The sequence below is a fragment of the Leucoraja erinacea genome, chromosome 13 (assembly GCF_028641065.1).
Source record: "Leucoraja erinacea ecotype New England chromosome 13, Leri_hhj_1, whole genome shotgun sequence".
NCBI lineage: Eukaryota > Metazoa > Chordata > Chondrichthyes > Rajiformes > Rajidae > Leucoraja > Leucoraja erinaceus.
This window is the reverse complement of record NC_073389.1, coordinates 36,903,725-36,928,120: the sequence shown is the minus strand read 5'-3', so window position 1 is coordinate 36,928,120 and position 24,396 is coordinate 36,903,725. Positions and strand designations below refer to the sequence as shown.

Genomic DNA, 24,396 nt, shown 5'->3' with positions numbered 1-24,396 from the left:
GTCATTGGACGAAGTGCACGGAGGATTTTTTTTTTAGTTGAGCGCTTCTCTTCCGTTAACGCGCCATTCGTGCGGCGTCTGCAAAGCGCGCAACGGCGTCAAACTCTGCAACCCGCCCGCTATGTCGGACAAACGCGGTGAGTAAGCCCCGCTTTCCCCTTTCTCATTGACGGACGGCTGGCCGTTGCTGAGTACTCGGCACTCCTTCTCTACTCTCCCTCAAAGACGCTTGCATTTCGCTAGTCCGAACGCTGCGACCACAATGCGATGGAGGGCCCAGAAACGGTTAAAGAGCGTTTTCGCAGCAACGCCCCGACGCCAACGCTGGGCTTGGACCCGCCCCCGCCGCGCTCAGCCGCCTGTCTGATTGGACCACCCCAAACGTTGGCGGGTGTCATGATGGTCCCGATTGGCCGAGCCGTGTGTCCGTCATTCTGACGACACGGTGGGACGCCGTCCGTTTGCTGAAATGCGTTTAATGCCCACCGCTGCTTCTGATGGCTCCCATTTTATATGGTTATCTGTCGCTTGCAATGAATTTGTTATACTTACACTCTGGGCTAGATTTTCGGCTGTGCGCGCGTTGTGTTTTATGCAACCGAGGTGCTATCAGTAACAATTGAGTTGGTTCAATCTACATTTTATCGGTCACTTGGTGCAAATACGTTAGCTGTAAGCGGAAATGCAAATTGGACCCCCCCTCCCTTCCTCCATGAGGATTTCAGATACATGTGGAATTATTTATCATGGTGTAGATTTTTAGTATTGCACTCTCTTTGGAATCGTGGGTGAGGTATTAAACACGAGCAGCACATCGCCAACGTACGTGACAAAACATCATTGCACGTTAAACTTGCAATGTAGGTGCCCAGACTGAGAATTAGCTTACGAGAGAAGCCTGATTGTTGATAATGAAAATATAACTGCCAAGGTCGTGAAATCAGATATATGAGTTACGTTTTGTTCCACTTGCTTTCCTTCACTCACTTTTCCTATTCTGTTAATATTTTCTGCCACTTTCCACAGCACTGAACTCAAATTTCCTATAATTTTGGCCGCAGAGTGCATGCCCTTCTCACCGGCTGCCCTTTGATACCAGAAGTGTCCAAGACAGGTACTAGCCTTGAATGGTTAGTGTAGAGATATAGCATGGAAATCTGCCCATTGGCCCACCGATTCCACGCTGATCATCGATCTCCCCTTCACCCTAGTTCTATATTGTCTCACGCTTTCATCCACTCCTACATTAATGGCAATTTTACAGAAGCTAATTAGCCTGTGAACCTGCATGTCTTTGGATTGTCGGAGGAAACCCATGTGGTCACAGTGTGGACTGTGCACAGTCCACACTGACAGCACCCGATGTCAAGATCAATCCTAGGTCTCTGGCACAGAGGCAACAACTCGCAACTATGTCACCTTGTTGCTCTAGTTCTCTGACGTGAGCATTGGTGTCTGTTCCAGGACCTGGTCCAACAACTATTGACTATAATTAGCTAGAAAGATGGCTGGGCAACTATAATCTTTGCCTCCAATTGCATCCTTTCCCTTTCAAGCTAATCTGTGCATTGGGACCAGATCAGAACTGAAATTTGTTCGCAACTATTTTTACAAACGTTGTCATTTAGGGGTGCATTTTTTGTGTACATTTCTCGCTCCCTTTAAGCTCACTGGAAAATGTATTATACTACCCTGTAACACTTCTCTTTAAAAGAACAAGTGACATAGATTTGTTTGGATATTAATAGCAATAACATCCAGTAGTCTGTAAAATTGGCTTGTTAGGCACAGTGTGCTGGATTATTGGAGATTTTCAACCGAACAACAGAAGGTTCACTGCCCCTCAACACTATGCCAAGACAAGTTCAACGAATTACAGCTAGTTTGATCCATGGTGATGTTTTGCTATCTATTATCACCAGGGCATTGAATTTTACTGATTTAAGTTGCATTGGGATGCCTACAGCAATGTTGGGTGAAGCAATTTGCCACATGATGGGTACAAGAGAAACCAGAGAAGGGGTTACTGCTAAAATGGCTTGTTTCCTTTCACTTTAAAATATTTGGAGTGTTTATGTAAAGGACAGCTGTTAAGAATTCCTTTTGATTTGCACAAATACTTAGTAGGTATAGAAGAAGAAACATCTAATAAGTGCTCTGTCATGCGCATAATACAAACACATTTATTTCCTGTGCTAAGGGTGGTATCACACATGCATATTTAAAAAAAGGTAAAAGTGACTCACAGACTTACAAAATACCTTTTTTTTTCTCCCGATTCTTTTATTGTTATCCCTGACCCATATTTTTTAATAAGATTGTCTCAACTCCATGATTTATTTTTTAGTGACAATAAACATAATTAAAGAAAAATATGAACAATGGCATGACATCAACTGTTCACCTTCATGCCTCCCTTCGATAATTTTATTTTACTTAATTGCACATCGGTAACTAGTTACTTGTGATGTTGAGCACCTGTGGTTGTGATGGTGAACAAAGATCACTCCTGGTCTCGATGAGCAGTTTGTTGCCTGTACCAAGAGGCAGCACTGCGGCATAGGTGACTGTGAGGCATGAACTGGAGCATTGCATGAGGGCCAATTTGAGCATGAGGGAGCACTGCCTCGCCTTAACAGAACAGCTGAATAATCCTGAGATGTTCAGCACTCTGCTGCAGTCATCAATTCCAGATCTTCAATGAACAAGATTATGAACTGAAGATAGACACAAAAAGCTGGAGTAGCTCAGTGTCTATAGTCATAGAGTGATACAGTGTGGAAATAGGCCCTTCAGCTCAACTTGTGGACACCAGCCAACATGTCCCAGCTACGCTAGTCTATCCATGGTTTAAACCAGCATCTGCAGTTCCTCCCTATACAAGATTATGAAGTGTGTACTCCCTGGTGACAGAATGGCAGGGCTGCCAACTCTCACGCATTGAGCGTGAGAATCACGCATTTCAAAAAATTCTCACGCTGTTCACAGAATTTCTCATGCTCAAAAAATTAAATATATAATAATTTAAATAGATAAAGAAATACTAATGATTCCATTTGACATTCATGGAATCAAAATCTGCAGCTGCTGGAAATTCAAAGTAAAGCAAAAAATATTGTAGAGGTGAGTAAAAAACATGAGGGGAATACATAAGGTGAATGCATAGTCTTTTTCCCCGGATATGTGATTCAAGAACGAGAGGGTATTGGCTTAAAGCAGGGGTGTCAAACTACCGGCCCGCGGGACCTGAGGCGCCGCTCACACCTCCCTCCCTCACCTCTGGCGACTCTGTCCACACCCTTTGGAGTTTAAACCCCGGGCCGGAGCTAATAGTGGACCGGGTGAGTGGGGGCATCGGTGCCGCCTCCGGAACTGCGGGGATGAATCTCGGGCTAAGGCTCCGCTCCGATGCCTGACCCCCGGGTCACTGACCCTCAACTCCCCCTGACCCCAACTAGACATAGAGCACCTGGGCCGGCCCACATTCCCGGAGTGGGGGGGCAGAGAAGGGGTGGGGTGGGGCAAACGCTCCCCACCATTGCCAAATCTCCGAATTTCCACTCAGAACCACTCTGGGTGTTGTCGCCGCTTCACTGACATACACTCTCACACGCAACCTGACACACACAAGGTTTAAACGGATATGGGCCAAATGCGGAAAAATGGGACTAGTTTAGATGGGGCATTTGCTTGGACAAGTTGGGATGAAGGGCCTGTTTCCATGATGTAAGACTATGACACATTGTAGAAAGGGTGAAATAGCTCTTGAGAGGATCCACGGGTGATTTATGAAAATGCATGAATTATAATCTGATTTCCATACATGAATATACTAAGGTCATTCTTGTGCTGCACCTGTTGATCAAAGTCTGGTTCTACTGTGGAATGTAATTAAGAATGTAATTTAACCTAATCTTATTCATAGCTAATCCAATTTAAAGCATAAATGTTGCATTCAAGTGTAAGTTAAAAGACTCCCTATAGTATGCATCAGATTGCACAATTTCAAGCTGAAAAATGCAAAAGCTTCCTACCAGCCTTTATTTGCCGTTTTGCTAAGGTTGTGCTATTTTCTCTAGTTGTACTGTGATATTTCCATATAAATCATGTATACCCCCCTCTCCCACACCCTACCCTCCTTAGTCGATAGGCTCCCTCGATCTTGGTCACTGTGCTCCCTCACAATTTCTCACTCTGAACTCTCACCCAATGTTAGCAGCCCTGCAGAATGGGCATACACTGAAACTTCACTGAGGCACAGGAATATTGTCTAATCTGCTCCCTATTTTGTCTTGGCTGCTCTCATTGGGCGCTCAACCAATTGGCTCCAACTTATTCAGCTAAATTAATCCAGTAGGCAATCCTGGTAAATTCCTCGAGGACAGAGAGAGTAACTCTTGTCATGTAAATGCAAACTCCAGCCACACGGCACTGGAGGTCAGTATCAAACCCAGATTGCTGGAGCTGTGAGAAGCAGTTTTACGAGCTGAACCACTGTGTTGCCCTATTTTTCTCATTTCCTTTTCTGTAAAATAAAATAAAAAGTGAATTCTGATGTAAAGGAGTGGCTCTCATAGTGCCGGGCATGTGTGTGGGAGAGAGTGTGTGTGAGCTGCACATCTTAATTTGCAAGAGCAGAAATGGTCAGACCATTAAACTTGACTACACAAGTAAAGTCATGGAAATTTTTGCAGCATTGTGTTCAGGTGCTTAAATATGTTTCTGGCTTTAATTCCCGGTGCTATTCAATTTAGTTCCTTGTGTTGTCCTGTCAACTTCCACCACTCTGGAGTTCTATGGTTCGTAGGATCATCTGCACCTCTCATCCTCAAATACAGGCTTCTGTGTCAGCAAATGTCTAGGGTTGTTTCCTGCCCCATTGAATTTCTCTCAGCATAGTGATCTGCAATAACTTTCAGCCGTGATGCAATTTATGGGTTTGGACCCTGCATTTAATTTATGCATGGTTATAATCCATGGGTGCTTTGTATTTGAATTCCCACAGGTGCTCACCACACAAATCTCTGTTCCCATGATGCAAATAGGCACTCATATTTCCATATAAATCCAACAACACCTGGATAATCGGATGCCATTCACTCCACTGATAGTGCCGTGTGAGTATACATTACAAAATGCACTGTGGTTACTCACTCAGCTTGCTTCAATACCAACTCTCAGATCTGCAACCTCTATCATCATAAAGAAAAATAGCAGCAGTGCATGGAAACATCAGCAGGTCTAGATTCCCCTCCAAGTTTGACCTGGAAAGTTTTGCCATTCCTTCATTAACATTGGGTCCAGATCCTTGAACTCTCCAGCCAACAATCTCTTGGGAATATCATGACTGCCATAAATGCCTTTTCATGCCTTTTTTTGATAATTTCACCAGGATAATGCCTTTTTTCACTTTGTGCCTAAATCAGCCTTTATTTGCCGTTTTGCTAAAAGGTTGTGCTATTTTCTCAAGTTGTACTGTGATTACAATGACGTTTTCTATGTAAACAGATTAATATTAATGTTATTATTAACAATGTTAACATAGTATAACATATGAAAGCTTCCAACACCGGGGTGATAACAGGGGCGCCACCATCAGTCATTCATTCGTTGGTGCCCGCTGGTTCAGTCTTCTCCAAGATCTATTTAAGAAAGAATGACAACATCTATGGAGAGAAGGATTAGGCGACATTTCGGGTCAAGACCCTTCTTCAGACTGATGGGGGGCGGGAAAAAGAAAGGAAGAGGCGGAGACAGTAGGACTAGAAGGAGAGCTGGGAAGGGGGAGGAGGGAGAAGACAAGGGCTATCTAAAATTAGAGAAGTCAATGTTGATACTGCTGGGGTGTAGACTACCCAAGCGAAATACCCAAGCTTGTTTCCTCACTACATTTACTGCTGGCTCCAGTCGCAAATCTGAGTTTTCGAGTAATCTGTGCAAGGCATTCATTGCTTTTGGAATTCCACTGTGGAATTTGGAAAACAAATCTCTCAGAGGTTGTTTAGAGAAATACACCGAGGAACATATACCAAGCGAGTCATCATTACGGAAAAATTATGTTGACGGCAACTTCAACATTGTTGTGCAGAAAATTAGAGATGAAGTTGCTTGCAACAAATGGATCTCAATAGACGAGACAACTGATGCTGTGGGGAGATATGGTGCCAATGTGGTAATCGGTACACTGGAGGCAGGTCAACCATAAAAGGAGTATTTGTTGACATCGGAAGTATTGGAGAAGTCAAACTGCTCAACTATTGCTCAGTTGTTTACATCTTCATTTGCTGTACTTTGGCCGGAAGGTACAAAAAACGAGAATGTTCTTCTGTTTGTGACTGATGCAACTCCGTACATGAAAAAAGCTGCTTGTGCTCTTAAAGTTTTATTCCCCAAAATGTTGCATTTGACTTGCTTAGCTCAAGGACTTCATAGAATTGTCAAGCACATACATAGCTTGTTTCTAAATCTCAATTGCCTAGTTTCAGCAGACTTGGAGTTTATAGCATTGAAATGCCGACCCTTCTATCTGCCGCGGGAGTTCACAGTTGTTGTTACTATGGCTGTTTACATTCCACCAAGCGCTAATGTCAAACTAGCACTAAACACCCTGCTAACATCCATCAACAAACTACAGACTTCGCACCCTGATTGGATTTTCATCGTGGCTGGAGACTTAAACCAGGCAAATCTCAAAACTGTTCAAGAAGGAAGTGCAGATGCTGGAAGATCGAAGGTACACAAAAATGCTGGAGAAACTCAGCGGGTGCAGCAGCATCTATGGAGCGAAGGAAATAGGCGACGTTTCGGGCCAAAACTCTTCTTCAGACTGATGGGGGGTGGGGGGGAGAAGGAAGGAAAAAGGGAGGAGGAGGAGCCCGAGGGCGGGGGGATGGGAGGAGACAGCTCGAGGGTTAAGGAAGGGGAGGAGACAGCAAGGGCTAGCAAAACTGGGAGAATTCAACGTTCATGCCATCCAGACTTGAGCAACCCAGGCGGAATATGAGGTGCTGTTCCTCCAATTTCTGGTGTTGCTCACTCTGGCAATGGAGGAGACCCAGGACAGAGAGGTCGGATTGGGAATGGGAGGGGGAGTTGAAGTGCTAGAAATCTAAAAACTGTCCTCCCTAAATTCCACCAGCATGTCACATGTCCGACGAGAGGTCAAAACACATTGGATCATGTATACAGCAACATCAAGCATGGATACAAAGCCTCACCTCGGCCAGTCTGACCATCTATCCCTCTTTCTCACCCCAGCATACAGACCTCTCATCATGAAAACTAAGCCCAGTGTGAGAAACATAAAGACTTGGCCAGAGGGCGCTGCCACCCAACTTCAGGACTGTTTTGAGCGCACCCAGTGGGATCTTTTTGCAAACCAGGACATATCAGACTACACATCCACAGTCATGTTCTACATACAGAGCTGCATTAATAACGTCACTGTCGACAGAGAGGTCAGGTGTTATCCAAACAGCAAGCCATGGATGACCAGGGATGTTAGGAAGTTGTTGAGGGAACGCAACTCAGCCTTTAGATCTGGCAATGATGAACAGTACAGCACTGCCAGATCCAAGCTAAAGAGAGCCATCAAAGAGGCAAAGGCAGCCTATGGAATAAGGCTAGAGGGGCACTTTAACGAGAGGGACCCTCGGCATGTCTGGCAGGGTATTCAGCAACTTACCAACTACAAGGGCAACGGGGGGCCAACCATCAGCAGCAGTAGCAACTCGCTAGCTGAGGAGCTCAACCACTTTTTCGCCCGTTTTGAGCTGAATGAGGCGGAGCCTGCACCTGCAGCCGCATCCAGCACTGACGACCTGGCACTCATTGTGAGCACAGAGGATGTCAGCAGAGCACTCCGCAGTGTCAACCCCAGGAAGGCTGCTGGTCCAGATGGCATCCCAGGGAGAGTACTGCGGGACTGTGCAGACCAGTTAGCGGAGGTTTTTAGTGACATCTTTAACCTCTCTCTGTCAACATGCACTGTCCCTAAATGCTTCAAGACTGCTACCATCGTGCCTGTTCCCAAAAAACCATCTATCACCAGCTTGAACGACTACAGACCTGTTGCTCTCACTTCAACTGTGATGAAGTGTTTTGAGAGGCTGGTCCTGGCCCACATTAAATCCTCACTCCCAGCCACCCTGGATCAGCATCAGTTTGCATATGGAGCTAATAGGTCAACTGAGGATGCCATCAACATAGCTCTACACTCTGCACTGTCTCAGCTGGAGTGCCCTGGCTCATATGTGAGGATGTTGTTTGTAGATTTTATTTCTGCATTTAATACCATCATCCCCAGCAGAAAGGTGGACAAACTGTCTGACCTGGGTGTTAATGCCAACACATGCAGATGGATCAAGGACTTTTTAACAGACCGTCCACAGACTGTCAGGATGGGGTCCAATCACTCCCAGTCCTGACGTTCAGCACAGGAGCGCCACAAGGTTGTGTGCTGAGTCCCATCTTATATACAATATATACCCATGACTGCACAACAATACACAGCACAAATCGGATCATCAAGTTTGCGGATGACACGACTGTGTCATAAATAACAACGATGAGTCTGCCTACAGAGATGAGGTCCAAAAACTGACTGTCTGGTGCACTAAAAATAACCTGGTACTCAACCCAACTAAAACAAAAGAACTGGTTGTTGACTTCAGGAGGAGGAAGAGAGAGGAACCTGCTCCTCTCTACATCAAAGGAGACATGGTGGAGAGAGTCGTTGACTTTAAGTTCCTGGGAATATACATCTCCCAGGACCTCAAATGGCAAATGAACACCGTCACTCTCGTGAAGAAGTCACAGCAGCGGCTGTATTTCCTGAGGTCTCTGCGGAGAGCAAACATTTCACAGCCGCTGCTGCTGTCCTTCTACCGGTGCGCCGTGGAAAGTATCCTCTCCTATGGCATCCTGGTGTGGTTTGCTAGCTGCACTGTGGCTGAGAGGAGGGCGCTGCAGAGAGTTATAAAAACTGCACAGAGCATCACAAACGCTCAACTGCCCTCCCTGGATGACATATACAGGGCCCGATGCTTGCGCCGGGCCACAAACATCAAGCAGGACACATCCCACCCTGCCAATCACCTTTTCACTCTGCTACCCTCAGGGAGGCGATACAGGTCTCTGAAGGCTCGCACCGGTAGACTAAAAAATAGTTTCTACCCATGTGCGATAAAATAACTTAATTCTAACAAACACTGGGGGAAGCACAATATAATTTGGGGTGCAAGATAATGCGCAATATTCTTTTAAAATATTTTTAATACCTATTTATTATTTTTTTTACTGATAAGTGTATATGTGAGTCAATGGCTGTTGTGTTTGTTCTTTTTAAACCGAAGGAGATACAATGGAATTTTGTTGCACAGTATTGTGCAATGACAATAAACGTATTCTATTCTATTCTATTCTAAGAAAATCTTCCTCAAATCACCGTCACGTGTGCAGTTGTTCAAAGAAATAGCACCTGAGATTCCGCTACCTCCTCGACCCGTTTTGACTAAGTGGGGTACATGGCTCTCTGTTGTACTCTACAATGCTGAAATTTTTGAAAAGATAAAATAAATCGTCAACTGTTTTGAAAAAGAAGAATCTGCTGCAGTCAGGATCGTCAGTGAAATCATGCAGAAAAAGTCCCTTCACTGCGATCTTGTGTTTATTGCTTCCAATTTTGCAAACTTCCCACAAGCTATCACTTCCCTTGAGAAATGTGGCAAAACATTAGTGAATATCTTGCAGGTTTACAAAGTAACTGACGATATTCGTAAAGTTCCTGGCAATGTAGGTAAAGACATACATGGAAAATGTGCAAGAGTGATTTTACGTAACAAACATCTTGAAGAAATAGAAAACATAGCTAAAGTTCTCAAAGGTAGTTGTTATGCACAAGTTATTGACATGAATATAGAGTTTGTACCTTGTTTCGGGTATGCACCAGTGACCTCAGCTGAGGTAGAAATAAGTTTTTCACAACTAAAGCATATTCTGTCTGACAGACGGCATAGTATAACACCAGATAAATTGAAAAAAATGCCAGTAATCATTTACAACCAGGCAATTTTGGTCATTTACTGTAGTATACCTTTATATTTTCATTTTTAACCATATTTTGGCAGTGAAAATAAATGCCATTTTATGCCTTTTTTTTTTGTCAATAAATGCCTTTTTTGTGCTTTTTTTGTGATTTTATTTTGCCTTTTTGCCAGTCTATTTCAGAGTTTTTAGTGCCTAAACATCCTGGCTTTAATTATGACCAAAAATGACTTGTCTCTTCCAGGGCAGTTATAGTGGAAAATAAATGTTGTCCTTGGCAGTGATATCGACATCGCAAAAGGAAAATGTTTAAATAAAAAATGGTTACCCTCGTGATACTATTTTTCTCACAGCTGTTTAACAACAATTGAATTTCTAGAGCTGCCGTCTTAACTGCGCTAGAAACCAGGGTTCGATTCTGATCTTGGATGCTGTCTGTCTGGAGTTTATACATTCTCCTTGTGACTGTATGGTTTTCCTCTGGATGTTCCGATTTCCTCCCACATTCTAAAGACTTGAGGGTTTGTAGGTTAACTGGCCACTCTTAAAAAGTAATAAACATGTACTGTTAATTTGTATAGCTTTTAAATGCTTAAAGTTACAGTTTAAAAACGCAAAGGTGTTTTTAAATTCACAATTATACTGGCTTTTGCGATCTGTGTAGTGGTAAATGCATGTTCTTTTAGAATGACAAGGTTCCTTGGAGTTAATAGAAAATGGCTCTGAATTAGTTTCTGTTATTACCCTCCGCTTTTGTTTCGTGATAAACAGCAAAGTTGTGCTGCTGGTAAAACAGAAGGCAGAAGATAATCCACTGCTTTAATTATGACAAAACATGGAATATGACCCATAACATTGAGCAAAAGTAATCCTCACCTTATTACCACATGTGCTATATATTTTAAGCATAATGATGAAATCCCTCAGCAGTAGTCGGGTCACTCCTGGGGATGTTTGTAAAAGGGGAAGAACATAATTGTGATGCTTTTAAAAGCCCAAGATTCCCTTTCACAGGTGGCAGTAACTTCTTATTGAGTAAGTTCAAGCAATTCTAGTCCTTCAGTTTTAATACTTCATTCAAACTTAGCCAAGTTCCAGCTACGCCTGAAATATTTTCTGTGAATGCCGACTGGGTTAATAAATAACTGAAGGTTATTTATTAAACTTTAGTTACATAGAACGTTGCACCATGAAAGCTAATCCTTTAAATTCGCAATCAAACATTCAATGTTTAAAATCAAGTAATCAAATTATAACTAACTGAAAGCCAAGTGATAAATTGTCTTTTTAATATAAATGCCAAAGCTGCCAGTGGTAAACCACTGTCTTCCCTCACATTAGAATAGTGCCTGAGATGGATTACAGCTGATGCATCTATTAATCTGTTTCTGGAGGTCTACAGGGGCTTTCATGTGGGCTTGCCCCAACTTCCATAATTAAGATGAGGCAGCACTTCTGAGAGATTGCTTTTCAAAGGTGAGAGAACAGTGATATCAAAATCTATGTGGAGAGAAATACAGTTCTCGTATCTTGGAACAAACAGTGCTTTGAGGAGATGAGAGGAGTCGGGATTAAATTTAGAGGTAAATGTTTTCATGGAAAAATGTAATGATTTCAGATCTATGGAAGCAAAGTTTTTGGAGGAGAAATGATGGATAGGTATATTTGTTAGATTGAAAACCGGTGTTTAAATTTTATTTTCATAGAAAACCAACCTATATTAAGTATTATAGCAGATTGTAAGGCATCCAGTGCATGGAAATATAATTGACTTACTGGAACTATAGGTGTATCAGCATTAGTCGCATTGGAAGTTAACAACATCTTATCAAACAAGTAAAAACTATGCCAGAGACATATGACATCTAGCATCATATCATGGTAACTTAATAATTGTAAGCACACAGCATTTCCAGGTCAGAAGTTATTGGCAACAAGGAATTTGACCAAATTGCAGCCTTGTATCAAGACCAATCAAGAATACACAAAATTTGACAAAGTATCTTGAGAATTAATAGAGAGTGCCAGCAAGTACCGTCTTTGTTGCTTTCTGCCTGAATCCTACACCTTGCCAAGATTTAAAAGATGTAAAAACTGCCTTGAGCTAGAGAGGGCTCTTAAGAGCTAGATAGGGCTCTTAAAGATAGCGGAGTCAGGGGATATGGGGAGAAGACAGGAACGGGGTACTGATTGGGGATGATCAGCCATGGTCAGACAGGAAACAAGGAGTAGGGATTAACGGGTCCCTTTCAGAATGGCAGGCATTGACTAGTGGGGTACCGCAAGGCTCGGTGCTGGGACCGCAGATATTTACAATATACATCAATAATTTGGATGAAGGGATTCAAAGTAACATTAGCAAATTTGCAGATGACCCAAAGCTGGGTGACAGTGTGAACTGCGAGGAGGATGCTATGAGAATGCAGGGTGACTTGGACAGGTTGGAGGAGAGGGCAGATGCATGGCAGATGAAGATTAATGCGGATAAATGTGAGGTTATCCACTTTGGTAGCAAAAACAGGAAGGCAGATTACTATCTAAATTTTATCAAGTTGGGAAAAGGGGAAGTACAACGGGATCTGGGGGTCCTTGTACATCTGTCTATGAAAGTAAGCATGCAGGTACAGCAGGCAATGAAGAAAGCGAATGGCATTTTGGCCTTTATAACAAGAGGAATCGAATATTTGAAACAAGTTTATTCATGGAAACCCCTTGAGATGGACAGTCATCTCGTTTTCGAGGGGGTCCAACATTGAACATACAGCACAAGACATAACATACATAGAGGCTCTCATTGACCCACCTACCCACACACCAATCCCCAAACCCCTCCATCCCCACTTGTTATAGTTTATAACAATTGTTAATTGGCTTTACATATCCAATAATAACAATAGTTATGTGTTACAGCATAATGTTAATGCATAATACCATATACCACCTATCATACATTGTACGTTAATACATACTATCAACATTATTACATGATATATTATTTCATGATATTGTGACATAATACAATATAAGACCTTGTTACACTATGCAATACAATAATACATAAGTGTAATGGCCATGCATATACAATAGTTATGCCAAATGATCACACACAGAGCAAGCTAGATAAAGGAGCTCGAAGATTCTTAATACTAGAAACAGGTACATGGTTTTATAAGGAAGGGTAAAAGTGTATTTTTAAATAGACTAAATAAGCTAATAGTTCTTATGGTACTAGGCAGAGTGTTCCAATCAGAAGGAGCTTTGAATTTAAATGCATGTCTCCCAATTTCTTTGTTAGTTCTTGGAATGAAAAAGAAGGGTTGCTGAATATGTCTTAGTGAATATGAGGGTGTGTATGGTAATAGGTCGTTTTAAATAAGAAGGGTAATTGAGATGGATGCATTTAAAGATGAACTGGAACCAGTGCTAGCATCTTCGAGCGTGGGGGGATAACCAGTTTAGAGTTTCGTACATAGAACAGTGGTGAGTTATATATGGACACCTTAAAATACATCTGCAAAGACTATTATAAACTACATTAAGGGGTTGAAGATGTGTATCAAATGTATTCTGATAGACAATATAGGAGCAAAGCGGTCCTTCTGCAGTTGTCCAGAGCCCTAGTGAGACCACACCTGGAGTATTGTGTGCAGTTTTGGTCCCCTAATTTGAGGAAGGACATTCTTGCTATTGAGGGAGTGCAGCGTAGGTTTACAAGGTTAATTCCCGGGATGGCGGGACTGTCATATGCTGAGAGAATGGAGCAGCTGCGCTTATACACTGTGGAGTTTAGAAGGATGAGAGGGAATCTCATTGAAACATATAAGATTGTTAAGGGTTTGGACACGCTAGAGGCAGGAAACATGTTCCCGATGTTTGGGGAGTCCAGAACCATGGGCCACAGTTTAAGAATAAGGAGTAAGCCATTTAGAATGGAGCCGAGGAAACACTGTTTCTCACAGAGAGTTGTGAGTCTGTGGAATTCTCTGCCTAAGAGGGCGGTGGGGGCCGGTTCTCTGGATGCTTTCAAGAGAGAGCTAGATAGGGCTCTTAAACATAGCGGAGTCGGGGGATATGGGGAGAAGGCAGGAACGGGGTACTGATTGGAGATGATCAGCCTTGATCACATTGAAGGGCGGTGCTGGCTCGAAAGGCCGAATGGCCTATTCCTGTTCCTATTGTCTATTATCACATTGAATGGCGGTGCTGGCTCGAAGGGCCGAATGGCCTATTCCTGCACCTATTGTCTTTATTGCCTTTAAAATGTATGTATTCCAAAGCAAGGAAACGGATAGCAAGAGAACACTGGATTGTAAGTGGCAGAAAACCAAAGATGAGGAGGAGTAATATTTTTGTCTGAGCATTGAACAGCATAATTTTTTTAAGTGTGATTAATGTTGCCATTGGGAAGGCATTCTAACCTTGGCTGATATGGGTCTGATTATTAGCTGCCTTTTTGAGGCAGCATCTCCTGTAGATCCCTTTGATGGTGGGGAGGTCAGTGCCTGTGATGGACCAGACAAACTTTCTGCAGCCACCTTCTTTCGCAGGTGTTTGACTTATTGGTCTGTTCCACTTAGGCGATATTTTGGGCGACATCAGCGGACTGCCGAAAATGTTTCAATATGTTGAAAAATTTTGGCAACAGTGGCGACAATGTTTGCTGTCGTAGGTTGACTTAGTTGCTGTCGTAGGTTGTCACCATGTGTCGTAGGTGAATTCCATTAAAACTAGTCCCTGGCAGTCGCCTAAAGAGTCGCCTAAGTGGGACAGGCCCATTACTGAACCAGGCCTTGATGCAGCCAGTCAGTACGCTCTTTATTGTACACCTGTGGACACTCAACAGAGTATTCAGTGGCATACAGTATTTCCTGAGGTCTAGGACAGATCTTCAGAGATATGCATGCCTGGAACTAGAAGCTGTTGACTCTCTCCACTGCTGTCCTATCGATGAAGACAGGTTGATGGATCTCTGGCTTTCCCCTTCCTCAAGTCATTAAACTTGGCCTTGTTAACGTTGAAAGTTTGTTCTTGCACCGTTCAATCAGATTATGAATCTCCCTTTCGTGCTCTGATTTACCTTTACCTGTTATTTGTCCAAAAACTGTAATTTCATCAGTGAAATTAAAAATGACATCGGAGCTGTATCTGTTCACACGATCATGGTTGTAGAGAGCGAGTAGAGCAGGGGACTGAGAACAAAACCTTGAGAACTGCAGATGCTGGAAAAATTTAAGGTAGGCAAAAATGCTGGAGAAACTCAGTGGGTGAGGCAGCATCTATGGAGCAAAGGAAAATAGGTGGCGTTTCGGGTCGAGACCCTTCTTCAGACCCTGAAACGTCACCTATTCGCTATTTTTGTCTACCCCAGCCTATCTTTGATCGGACTTTACTGGCTTTACCTTGCACTAAACATTATTCCCTTATTGCGAATGGCTCGATTGTAACCATGTCTTTCCGATGATTAGTCCTAACCTGAGGAAAGACATTCTTGCCATAGATGGAGTGCAGAGAAGGTTCACCAGACTGATTCCTGGGATGTCAGGACTTTCATATGAAGAAAGACTGGATAGACTCGGCTTGTACTCGCTAGAATTTAGAAGATTGAGTGGGGATCTTATAGAAACTTACAAAATTCTTAAGGGGTTGGACAGGCTAGATGCAGGAAGATTGTTCCCGATGTTGGGGAAGTCCAGAGCAGGGGGTCACAGTTTAAGGATAAGGGGGAAGTCTTTTAGGACCGAGATGAGAAAATCATTTTTTTACACAGAGAGTGGTGAATCTGTGGAATTCTCTGCCACAGAAGGTAGTTGAGGCCAGTTCATTGGCTATATTTAAGAGGGAGTTAGATGTGCCCTTGTGGCTAAAGGGATCAGAGGGTATGGAGAGAAAGCAGGTACAGGATACTGAGTTGGATGATCAGCCATGATCATATTGAATGGTGGTGCAGGCTCGAAGGGCCGAATGGCCTACTCCTGCACCTATTTTCTATGTTTCTATGAGAAGGCTCTGTGCTGATGGTCATTGAGGAGGAATTGGTGTTGCCAATTCATACTAATAGTGGTCCGACAATGAGCAATTTTAAAATCCTTTAGACTTTACTTTAGACTTTGTAGATGCAGTGAGTCCACGTCGACCGGCGATCATCCTGTACATTAGCACTATCCTACATACTAGGGACAATTTACAGAAGCCAATTAACCCAATCTTTTGAGTACAGGAAGAAATTTGAGCACCTGGAGAAAACTCACGTGGTCACAGAGAGAACGTACAAACTCTGTACAGAACACCCGTAGTCAGGATCGAACCCTGGTCTCTGGCGATGTAAGGCAGCAACTATAGCACTATGCCACTGTGCCGCCCTTAGTTGTAGTTGCAAAGGTGCTTCAACAACTTGGTCAGTTGGCTCAGCCAAAGGGCATGGTTTTGCCTCTGTTAAAGTTTGTTAGCTGTGTTGTTTGTGTGCTTCTTTTGGCTGTCTTCTCTAATTGGATTTGTGTGCAGGAAGCATTGTAGAGCCTTGGTTTTTCAGATTAGGTCTAAATTCATCTAGCAAGTTCCAATAATCTCATTCAGAAACCAGCTTTCAAAGATGAGGGCCAAAATCATTTTCAGTTTTAACTTAAGTGATAATATGAACATTTGCCTTTCATTTGTTGCAGATGCATACCTTAGGGTCAAAATGGAAGAAGATGTGGAACCTGTGATATTTAATGGAGCCGAAATGGTTGACGTTCAGAATGATCCTTCACCTCCAGCTACTGAAGATCAGGCGCAAGTGAATAATCAGAACAGATATCTAGCTGCTGTTGTTTATGGTAAAATTAGACGTCAGTTTAACAATCGGAGCCCCATTGGTTCAAAGCTAACATTTGTTCCCTTCTTTTGCAAGAAGAATATATTCTTTGTCTTACCTTATTTACCAGAAACTACGAATTAGTCTTGTATTGGCACATTTCTTTCAATTTATTTAATTGACCATCATTTGTGTCCTAACTCTTTCCACAATCTAATTATCATATTGTTGTATTGTTTTTAAATTTCCAACAACAATTCTCACCTTCATGCAGGCTAGATTCATCTCTTGCTATCATGTACTAGGTAATATTTGTGCATTCCCTGATCTTTATGGCTCTACCATTGGTGCCCATGCTTTCTATTGCTTGCTAACTTGATTTTTGGAATTCCATCCCTAAGCTTTTCTACCTCTCAAACTCTTGGAAAATGAATAAAAACAGAAAATTCGCGAAATAAAGGTGACCCCTTCCCACCCCACATTCTGGTTTTAAGGACCAACCTAACAGGTTTTTTTCATTTTCTTAGAATGCACTCTGTCCCATCACCCTCCTCCCCAACCAGAATGTGAAGCGGGGAAGTGTGCATTCTAAGAAAATGGAAAAAGCCTTTTAGATTGCTCCTTAAATCCTACCCTGACTCCAAGCTATTCCAATATCCAGGCTGACCTCTATCATGCTGAAGCCAAATGTCAGTTCTTGGATACCTCCTCATACTTAACCTTGACCATGATCCCATAGACTAGCACCAGGCCACCATCTCATAAACTGGATTTAAAGAAGGGTCCTGACCCAAAATGTCGCTTATCCATTCCCTCCACAGAAGCTACGTGACCCGTTAAGTTACTCCAGAACTTTCTGTTTTACTGTAGATTGTAGCATCTTCAGTTTCTTTTGTTCCAATATCTTAAAGTGACAATGTTGCTTCTGTAAAAACCCTTTGAGGTTGTGCAGTATTTTGTTGCATTAAAGACAATTGTTAATTGTGACTATTGCATATCGAAATGAAGGAGTTCCCTCTTTAATCTTTTAGCTGCAGGGAGTGGCCTCTTTTGGACATTGGCATCAAAACAGAATACAATATTCCGACTGGTTTGGTTCATGCAGTGCAAAGCCTTGGGCAACCTCTATGGATTTGTACTTGTGACTGTGCCATTCCATTCGATCTGCCCTTACTGGTTAAGTTGTTATTTAGAACTAACTTGCATACCATTTAATATATTTAATATCATCTACACATTATAAAATTATGTAGAAAATAAATGATGATAAAAGAAAACTATTTCATATCCTCCATCCATTTTTTTTTTAGTACAGCAATCGGGAGCAGAAGGTGAACCAGATGAGCCCGGCATGAATACCAATGAGTCAGCAGGAAACCTGCCGCAGGCTCATCTACCAAAGAGGGAGGATAATTTAACTGACATGAAATCGTATGAGACTGCAGCAACTGGAGAATACAGCTACGTTTATAGGCCAAAAAGAAGGAAAATCACAGTCCGTAATGCAGTACGTGTCGCTACCTCATGAGGAGGGAAATGGTTGGGGAAAGTCTTAATTCAAATTATCAAATCATTCAAAAACCATTAATAATGACAAAGAGCAAAGTAGAATTTTAATGTCTATTGTGTCTATGCACTGGGTTCATGCTTTGCTAATGCTCACTATTGATGAAAGCAATTTCAGAGTGAGATTGTTTAAAAAATGGAATTCTTAACCCGTGGGTGTCTGAACGATCATGTTCAGAGTGTAATTGCATCATTGAGCCCGTCATTGTATGTAAATACGCTGCCATTTGTTCTGAAAAGGGTGTTTGTGTTTCAAAGTTTTTGTTCTGGCATGCAGATGGCTCCTGATAGGTTGCTCCTTCTTGTGGTCTGTTGTAGCTACATCATGCTAACATTGGGATGTTATAACATGAAATGGATGGATCTTATCTTTTTCCATTTAACATTTCATATCTTCCTGTGGCAACCACAAGGTCAAAATTTATTATAGCTGATAATACCCTATGAATGCTTGATCCGGAAAAAATGTGGATAGTGTTTGCTCTCTCTCACTTTGAAAGGAATTATCCAGGTGTTTGCGTGTAATGAGGCCCACAGGATTCATCTCCTTCGCTTCAGTCTGCCAGATTTGTATTTTGTCTGTGCTTTGCTGCGCTGTGTTGCTGGTGAACAGCCCTGGTATTGGCAGTACTGCCTATAGAGGAACTGTGACCCACCTGATGATAACGTACAGTGCATTCGGTAAGTATTCAGACCCCTTCCCTTTTTCCACATTTTGTTACATTACAGCTTTATTTTAAAATTGATTACATTTTTTTTTTATCATCAATCTACACACAATACCCCAGAATGAAGAAGCAAAAACAGGTGTTTAGAAATTTTTCCAAAGTAATGAAAAATAAATAACTGAAATATCACATTTACATAAGTATTCAGACCCTTTGCTATGACACTCAAAATTGAGCTTGGGTTCATCCCGTTTCCATTGATTATTCTTGAGATGTTTCTGCAACTTAATTGGAGTCCACCAGTGGTAAATTAAATTGAGTGGACATGATTTTGAAAGGCACACACCTGTCTATATAGGTCCCACAGTGCATGTCAGAGCAAAAACCAGGCCATGAAGACAAAGGAATTGTCCGTAGACCTCCGAGACAAGATTATGTCAAGACACAGATCTGGGGAACGGCATGAAACAATTTCTGCAGCATTACTGGTCCCGAAGAGCACAGCGGCCTCCGTCATTCTTAAATGGAAGAATTTTGGAACCACCAGGACTCTTCATAGGACAGTCCGCTCGGCCAAACTGAGCAATCGAAGGAGAAGGGCCTTGGTCATGGAGGTGACCAAGAACCTGAAGGTCACTCTGACAGAGCTCTAGAGTTCCTCTGGAGATGGGAGAACCTTCTAGAAGGACAACTATATCTGCAGCACTCCAGCAATTAGACCTTTCTGGTAGAGTGGCCAGACGGAAGCCACCCCTCAGTAAAATGCACATGACAGCCTGCTTGGAGTTTGCCAAAAGACACCTAAAGGACGTTTAGACCATGAGAAGCAAGATTATCTGGTCTGCTGAAACCAAGATTGAACTCTTTGGCCTGAATGCCAAGCGTCACGTCTGGAGGAAACCAAGCACCGCTCATCATCTTTCCAATACCATACCTACGGTGAAGCATTGTGATGGCAACATCGTGCTGTGGGGATGTTTTTCAGTGGCAGAAACTGGGAGACTTGTTGAAAACCTGCTCCAGGGCATTCTGGACCTCAGACTGAGGCGGAGGTTCACCTTCTAACAGGACAACGACCCTAAGCACACAGCCAAGACAACGCAGGAGTGGCTTCGTGATAAGTCTGTGAATGTCCTTGAGTGACCCGGCCAGAGCCTGGACTTGAACCTGATCGAATATCTCTGGAGAGACCTGAAAATAGCTGTGCATCGATGCTCCCCGTTCAACCTGACAGCGTGAGAGGATCTGTAAAGAAGAATGGGAGAAATTACCCAAATACAGGTGTGCTAAGCTTGTAGCGTCATACCCAAGAATACTTGAGGCTGTAATCGCTGCCAAAGATACCTCAACAAAGTACTGAGTAAAGAGTCTGTATACTTATGTAAATGTGATATTTCAGTTATTTCTTTTTTATTACTTTGTAAACATTTCTAAACCTGTTTTCGCTTTTTTATTATGGGGTATTGTGTGCAGATTGATGGTGAAAAAAATGAATTAAAAAAATTTTTAGAATAAGGTTGTAACGTAAAAAAAAGTGAAGGGATCTAAATACTTTCCGAATGCACTTTAGTTCTAAATGTTGCTATGGGAGAATTTATCTGCTTAGACCAGCAGCTTACAAGTTGCTGGCCAATACATGTTTTTCAGTTGTCGAGATGTTCTTGCATTATATTTAAATGGGTGCATTTTTCATTTTAATGCGGGGAGAAAGCAAGATTTTTCTTGGGGATAATATTTGTACAGAACAATAATCTTTTCTCTGGCTTGTATCTACTTTCTGCTAAATATTTTGTGCATATTATCTTCAGCCTCAGATGAGAATGGGAGATCCTGGTGATTATGGTGATTATGAAGAAAATGGTGACTTTGTTTTTGACTATAGTGCTGACTATGAATGCGTGAGTAATCGTAATTTTATTGTCTTTAGATGTGATGCACTTATCGTGTAGCATATGCTCACAACCAATGTACTTGAAGGAAATAGTTGTAAATTAAAATATATATATATTCATGTCATGCCTACATGGTCTTTAATTATAAAATTAAAAAAACACTATTTTGGAAGATTGAATTATTTCATTTCCTTTATAAAGCTGAATTATTCTATACCACCTGTTGCATGCCTTCCTTTTCTGACCTAAAGGGCAGCAAGTGAATTTATTCGGCTGCTTTGGATCTAAAAAGGGGCATGTTTTGGTGATTCACTCCCCTCTTTCATCGCCTGTTCCCTTATTCACGTCAAATAACTGAATGATTATGCGGCGTATAACTTTGGTGAAATGTCTCACCACCACTTAAATGTCCCACTTCTTTGCATTGAACTGGTATGGTCTATGATGCAAAGTATCTGAATTCTTTTTTTTTACTGCCTATGTTGCTATCCATTCAACAGTTTGTCCCTCACAGCTGGAAATGCTTTAATTCCCAATATGACCAATACAATTTGGCAGATGTGAAAATACAATTTTAGATTTTTAGATTGTCAAGTATTGTTTTTCTTGTTACATTTTTGCTATGTGGTACAATCTGCCACTGGACACCTATGTCTGCATACGCAGACATTAGTATCCAGTATTAATGCATATATAAACTGAGGTTCTCCATGTTTTGGGTGAACCCTGACTATCCCATGTCTCTTGTTATCTCCTGTACAACACATTTAGCATGCTGTGTAGTTGAATGATGTGTAAATTATTCAGCTCTCTCTGCTCTGTTCCAATTGGTGGTTCAATGGAAATTATTCATTAATATATTGGGGGAATAATGGCATAAATTGAAACTTACAAATAATTTACTTGGTGTTTGTGGTATAAGCTTGTGCATATACAGATATCCTTGTACATATCCTTATATGGAACTGCAGATACTGGAATCTTGAGCAAAATACAGTGTTGGAGCAGGTCAGGCAGCGATCAGCTGAGTTACTCCAATACATTGTGTTTGCGTATTCAGGTGTAACTCAGCATTTTACATTTTATACAATTGCAATTGCAATAAACCAATTTGTATTCTTTCTCTACAGGCAAGTGATGTGTCAGACGGTTCTTATGTTACAGATCAGCCGAGGACTTTAGTGGAGATTCTAAATTACTGTCAGGTAACTGCAATGTCAGTGATAATCTGAGCTTGTACAATATCTTTTGTTTTTTTACTCATTTAATCTCTAATCTTTTGTTCCCGATACACAAAAAAGAGTAAGAAACTGAGAATCTGTGCTGTGATGTGATGATTATGATCTTGAAATTCTATCATGTAGCATAATATCATTAAAAAATAAGTAATATCAGGAACTTGCACTCAGTTGACACATGCTTGCCATGGGTTAGTTAAAAAAAAAAGCACATCTGGACAAGGTCCCAGCTGTGGAGCCTGTCACTGAGAACCTTCTTCATAGAGGTCCCCTTCTCCTCTTGAGATGACTTTCCATGTAGTTATGTCGGTGTAAATGATGATGTAACCTTGAAGATAACTGGGATCAAATCTCCATTCTCTCTCAATAGCTTTTAATTCTATACGGTGAAGACAACGGATACCATGTATTTCTATTATTTTTGAAATAATAAGTCGTCTCCTTTGCTATTCTGACAACATTATCTTCCCTTTTCTGTCAGGTAATGTATGCTGCCATCCAGAGACTGGACAAGAAATTTGATGTTCTGCATCGTCGAGTCACAGAGATGAACCAAGGAAGAACAAAACCTATGTTTTTCAAGCCGGTGAGTTTTGATGTTATCAGCCGCAGTAGTACGGTGTGATACATATACCACTACTGAAATTGTCAAATGATTTCTAAAAACCTACAAGAAAGATGTAGAAGTTGTAAAACTAAGGCAAAAATAAAAAATACTGGGGTTAGATGGCTTCCTAAATGGGATAACCACAGATACAAGGGACTAAGGAAAATTAAGTTAAAAATATTTAGGTCGTTCCCAGTATCAGTGATTTTATATCAGTGAACTGAAGTGAAGAGCTTTGCTATCCTCTGCTCTTCCTCATTGACAGAGCTGTGACATAAATCTGATGATGCTCGTTTGCTTTGTCAGTATCTATGGAGCCTTGACCTGAATTTGAGATATTGTGGTTCTTCTGTAAAAAATTAGGAAATCGATACAAGAAAGCCTCATGCAGAATCCTAACCCAATTCATAGACCATCAATGAATTTGCATGTTTGCCTCCATAGATGCTGCTCAACTACCTGAGTAGTCTTTTTGCTTGACATAAGAAAGCCCTTGGGTTGGTGTCGATGGTAGAGATTGGTGAAATTCTTCAGTGACTGCAATGCTAACCTGGCATGCAAGTATCAAACACTGGTTCTACTTCCTTTCCAACATTCAACACCCTTGAGGTTATTAGATTCAAATGGCAAGAAAACAATCAACACAGACCTTTCTCACACAATTAAAATGACCCACAAAAAAATATTGGCTGGTCAGAACCACAAAGGGAGTGAATTTAAATTTGACATAGATTAAAAGTAATTATCTTTCAAATGTTTTAAGTTTTCAAAAATTTTGAGCAGCTTGTTATTTTTTTTTTTCTTTTCTTCTAAAGTTTGAACTTCATTCTTTCAACATTAAACAAGGTCTCAATAAAATAAGTAGCCAGTGCACAGATCCTGATGCCAGGATCGTTTACATGACTAACGTACTGCATGGCAGAAATGTCTACAAACAGGTGATGGAAACAGATCAGTTTTAAATAATCTGCTTCCTGTTCATTCCCTACCTGTGATAATAAAATTATAAATCATTTTCAGCATTACTGTTTAGCAAGGATTAAATGGGTCATAAGGAATGACTTAAGGGCCTGTCCCACTTGCCGATTTTTTAGGCGACTGCCGGCATCATTGACTGACGTATCAGCTCACCGAAAAAGTCTCGGCGGTGACGTGGCGTGATGACGTATTGACGCACAGTGTTTCCTCGAGTGTCGCAACTTTTTTTTGTCGCCGCTGGTTTTTGAAATGTTCAAAATCTTTTGGCGACCCTGATATGACGCCGGCAGTCGCTGAAAAAAATCGCCAGATGGGACAGGCCCTTAATGCCCTTTGGCCCATCAAGTATACTCTGTCATTCAATCATGGTTGATCTATCTCTCCCTCCTAACCCCATTCTCCTGCTTTCTCCCCATAACCTCTGACACCTGTACTAACCAAGAATCTATCCATATTTGCCTTAAAAATATCCATTGACTTGACCTCCAATGGGAGGGATGGGTATCTCCATCTCCAGTATAGACGGCTAGTACAGTAAAACTGTAATAATTTGGTTTCTGGCTGTTTTGGAAATCATGAAGATTCGGTATCGGGCTCACTGAATGCTGAT

At 41.7% G+C, this 24,396-nt stretch overlaps 1 protein-coding gene across 3 annotated transcripts in view; it reads left to right on the top strand.

Annotated features, from left to right (window-relative positions):
- Nucleotides 1-24,396, top strand: part of LOC129702870 (uncharacterized) — a 51,297-nt gene continuing 26,901 nt past the window's right edge. For 2 of the 3 annotated variants that reach the window (XM_055644927.1, XM_055644929.1), the window contains exons 1-6: nucleotides 1-137; nucleotides 16,704-16,859; nucleotides 18,148-18,344; nucleotides 20,880-20,969; nucleotides 22,094-22,168; nucleotides 22,683-22,787. In XM_055644927.1, the coding sequence (XP_055500902.1) occupies nucleotides 122-137; nucleotides 16,704-16,859; nucleotides 18,148-18,344; nucleotides 20,880-20,969; nucleotides 22,094-22,168; nucleotides 22,683-22,787 (639 nt within the window). In that variant the 5' untranslated portion in view covers nucleotides 1-121. Of the gene's footprint in view, nucleotides 138-16,703; nucleotides 16,860-18,147; nucleotides 18,345-20,879; nucleotides 20,970-22,093; nucleotides 22,169-22,682; nucleotides 22,788-24,396 lie in introns of those variants that run through there. The other variant, XM_055644928.1, reaches the window with a different exon arrangement.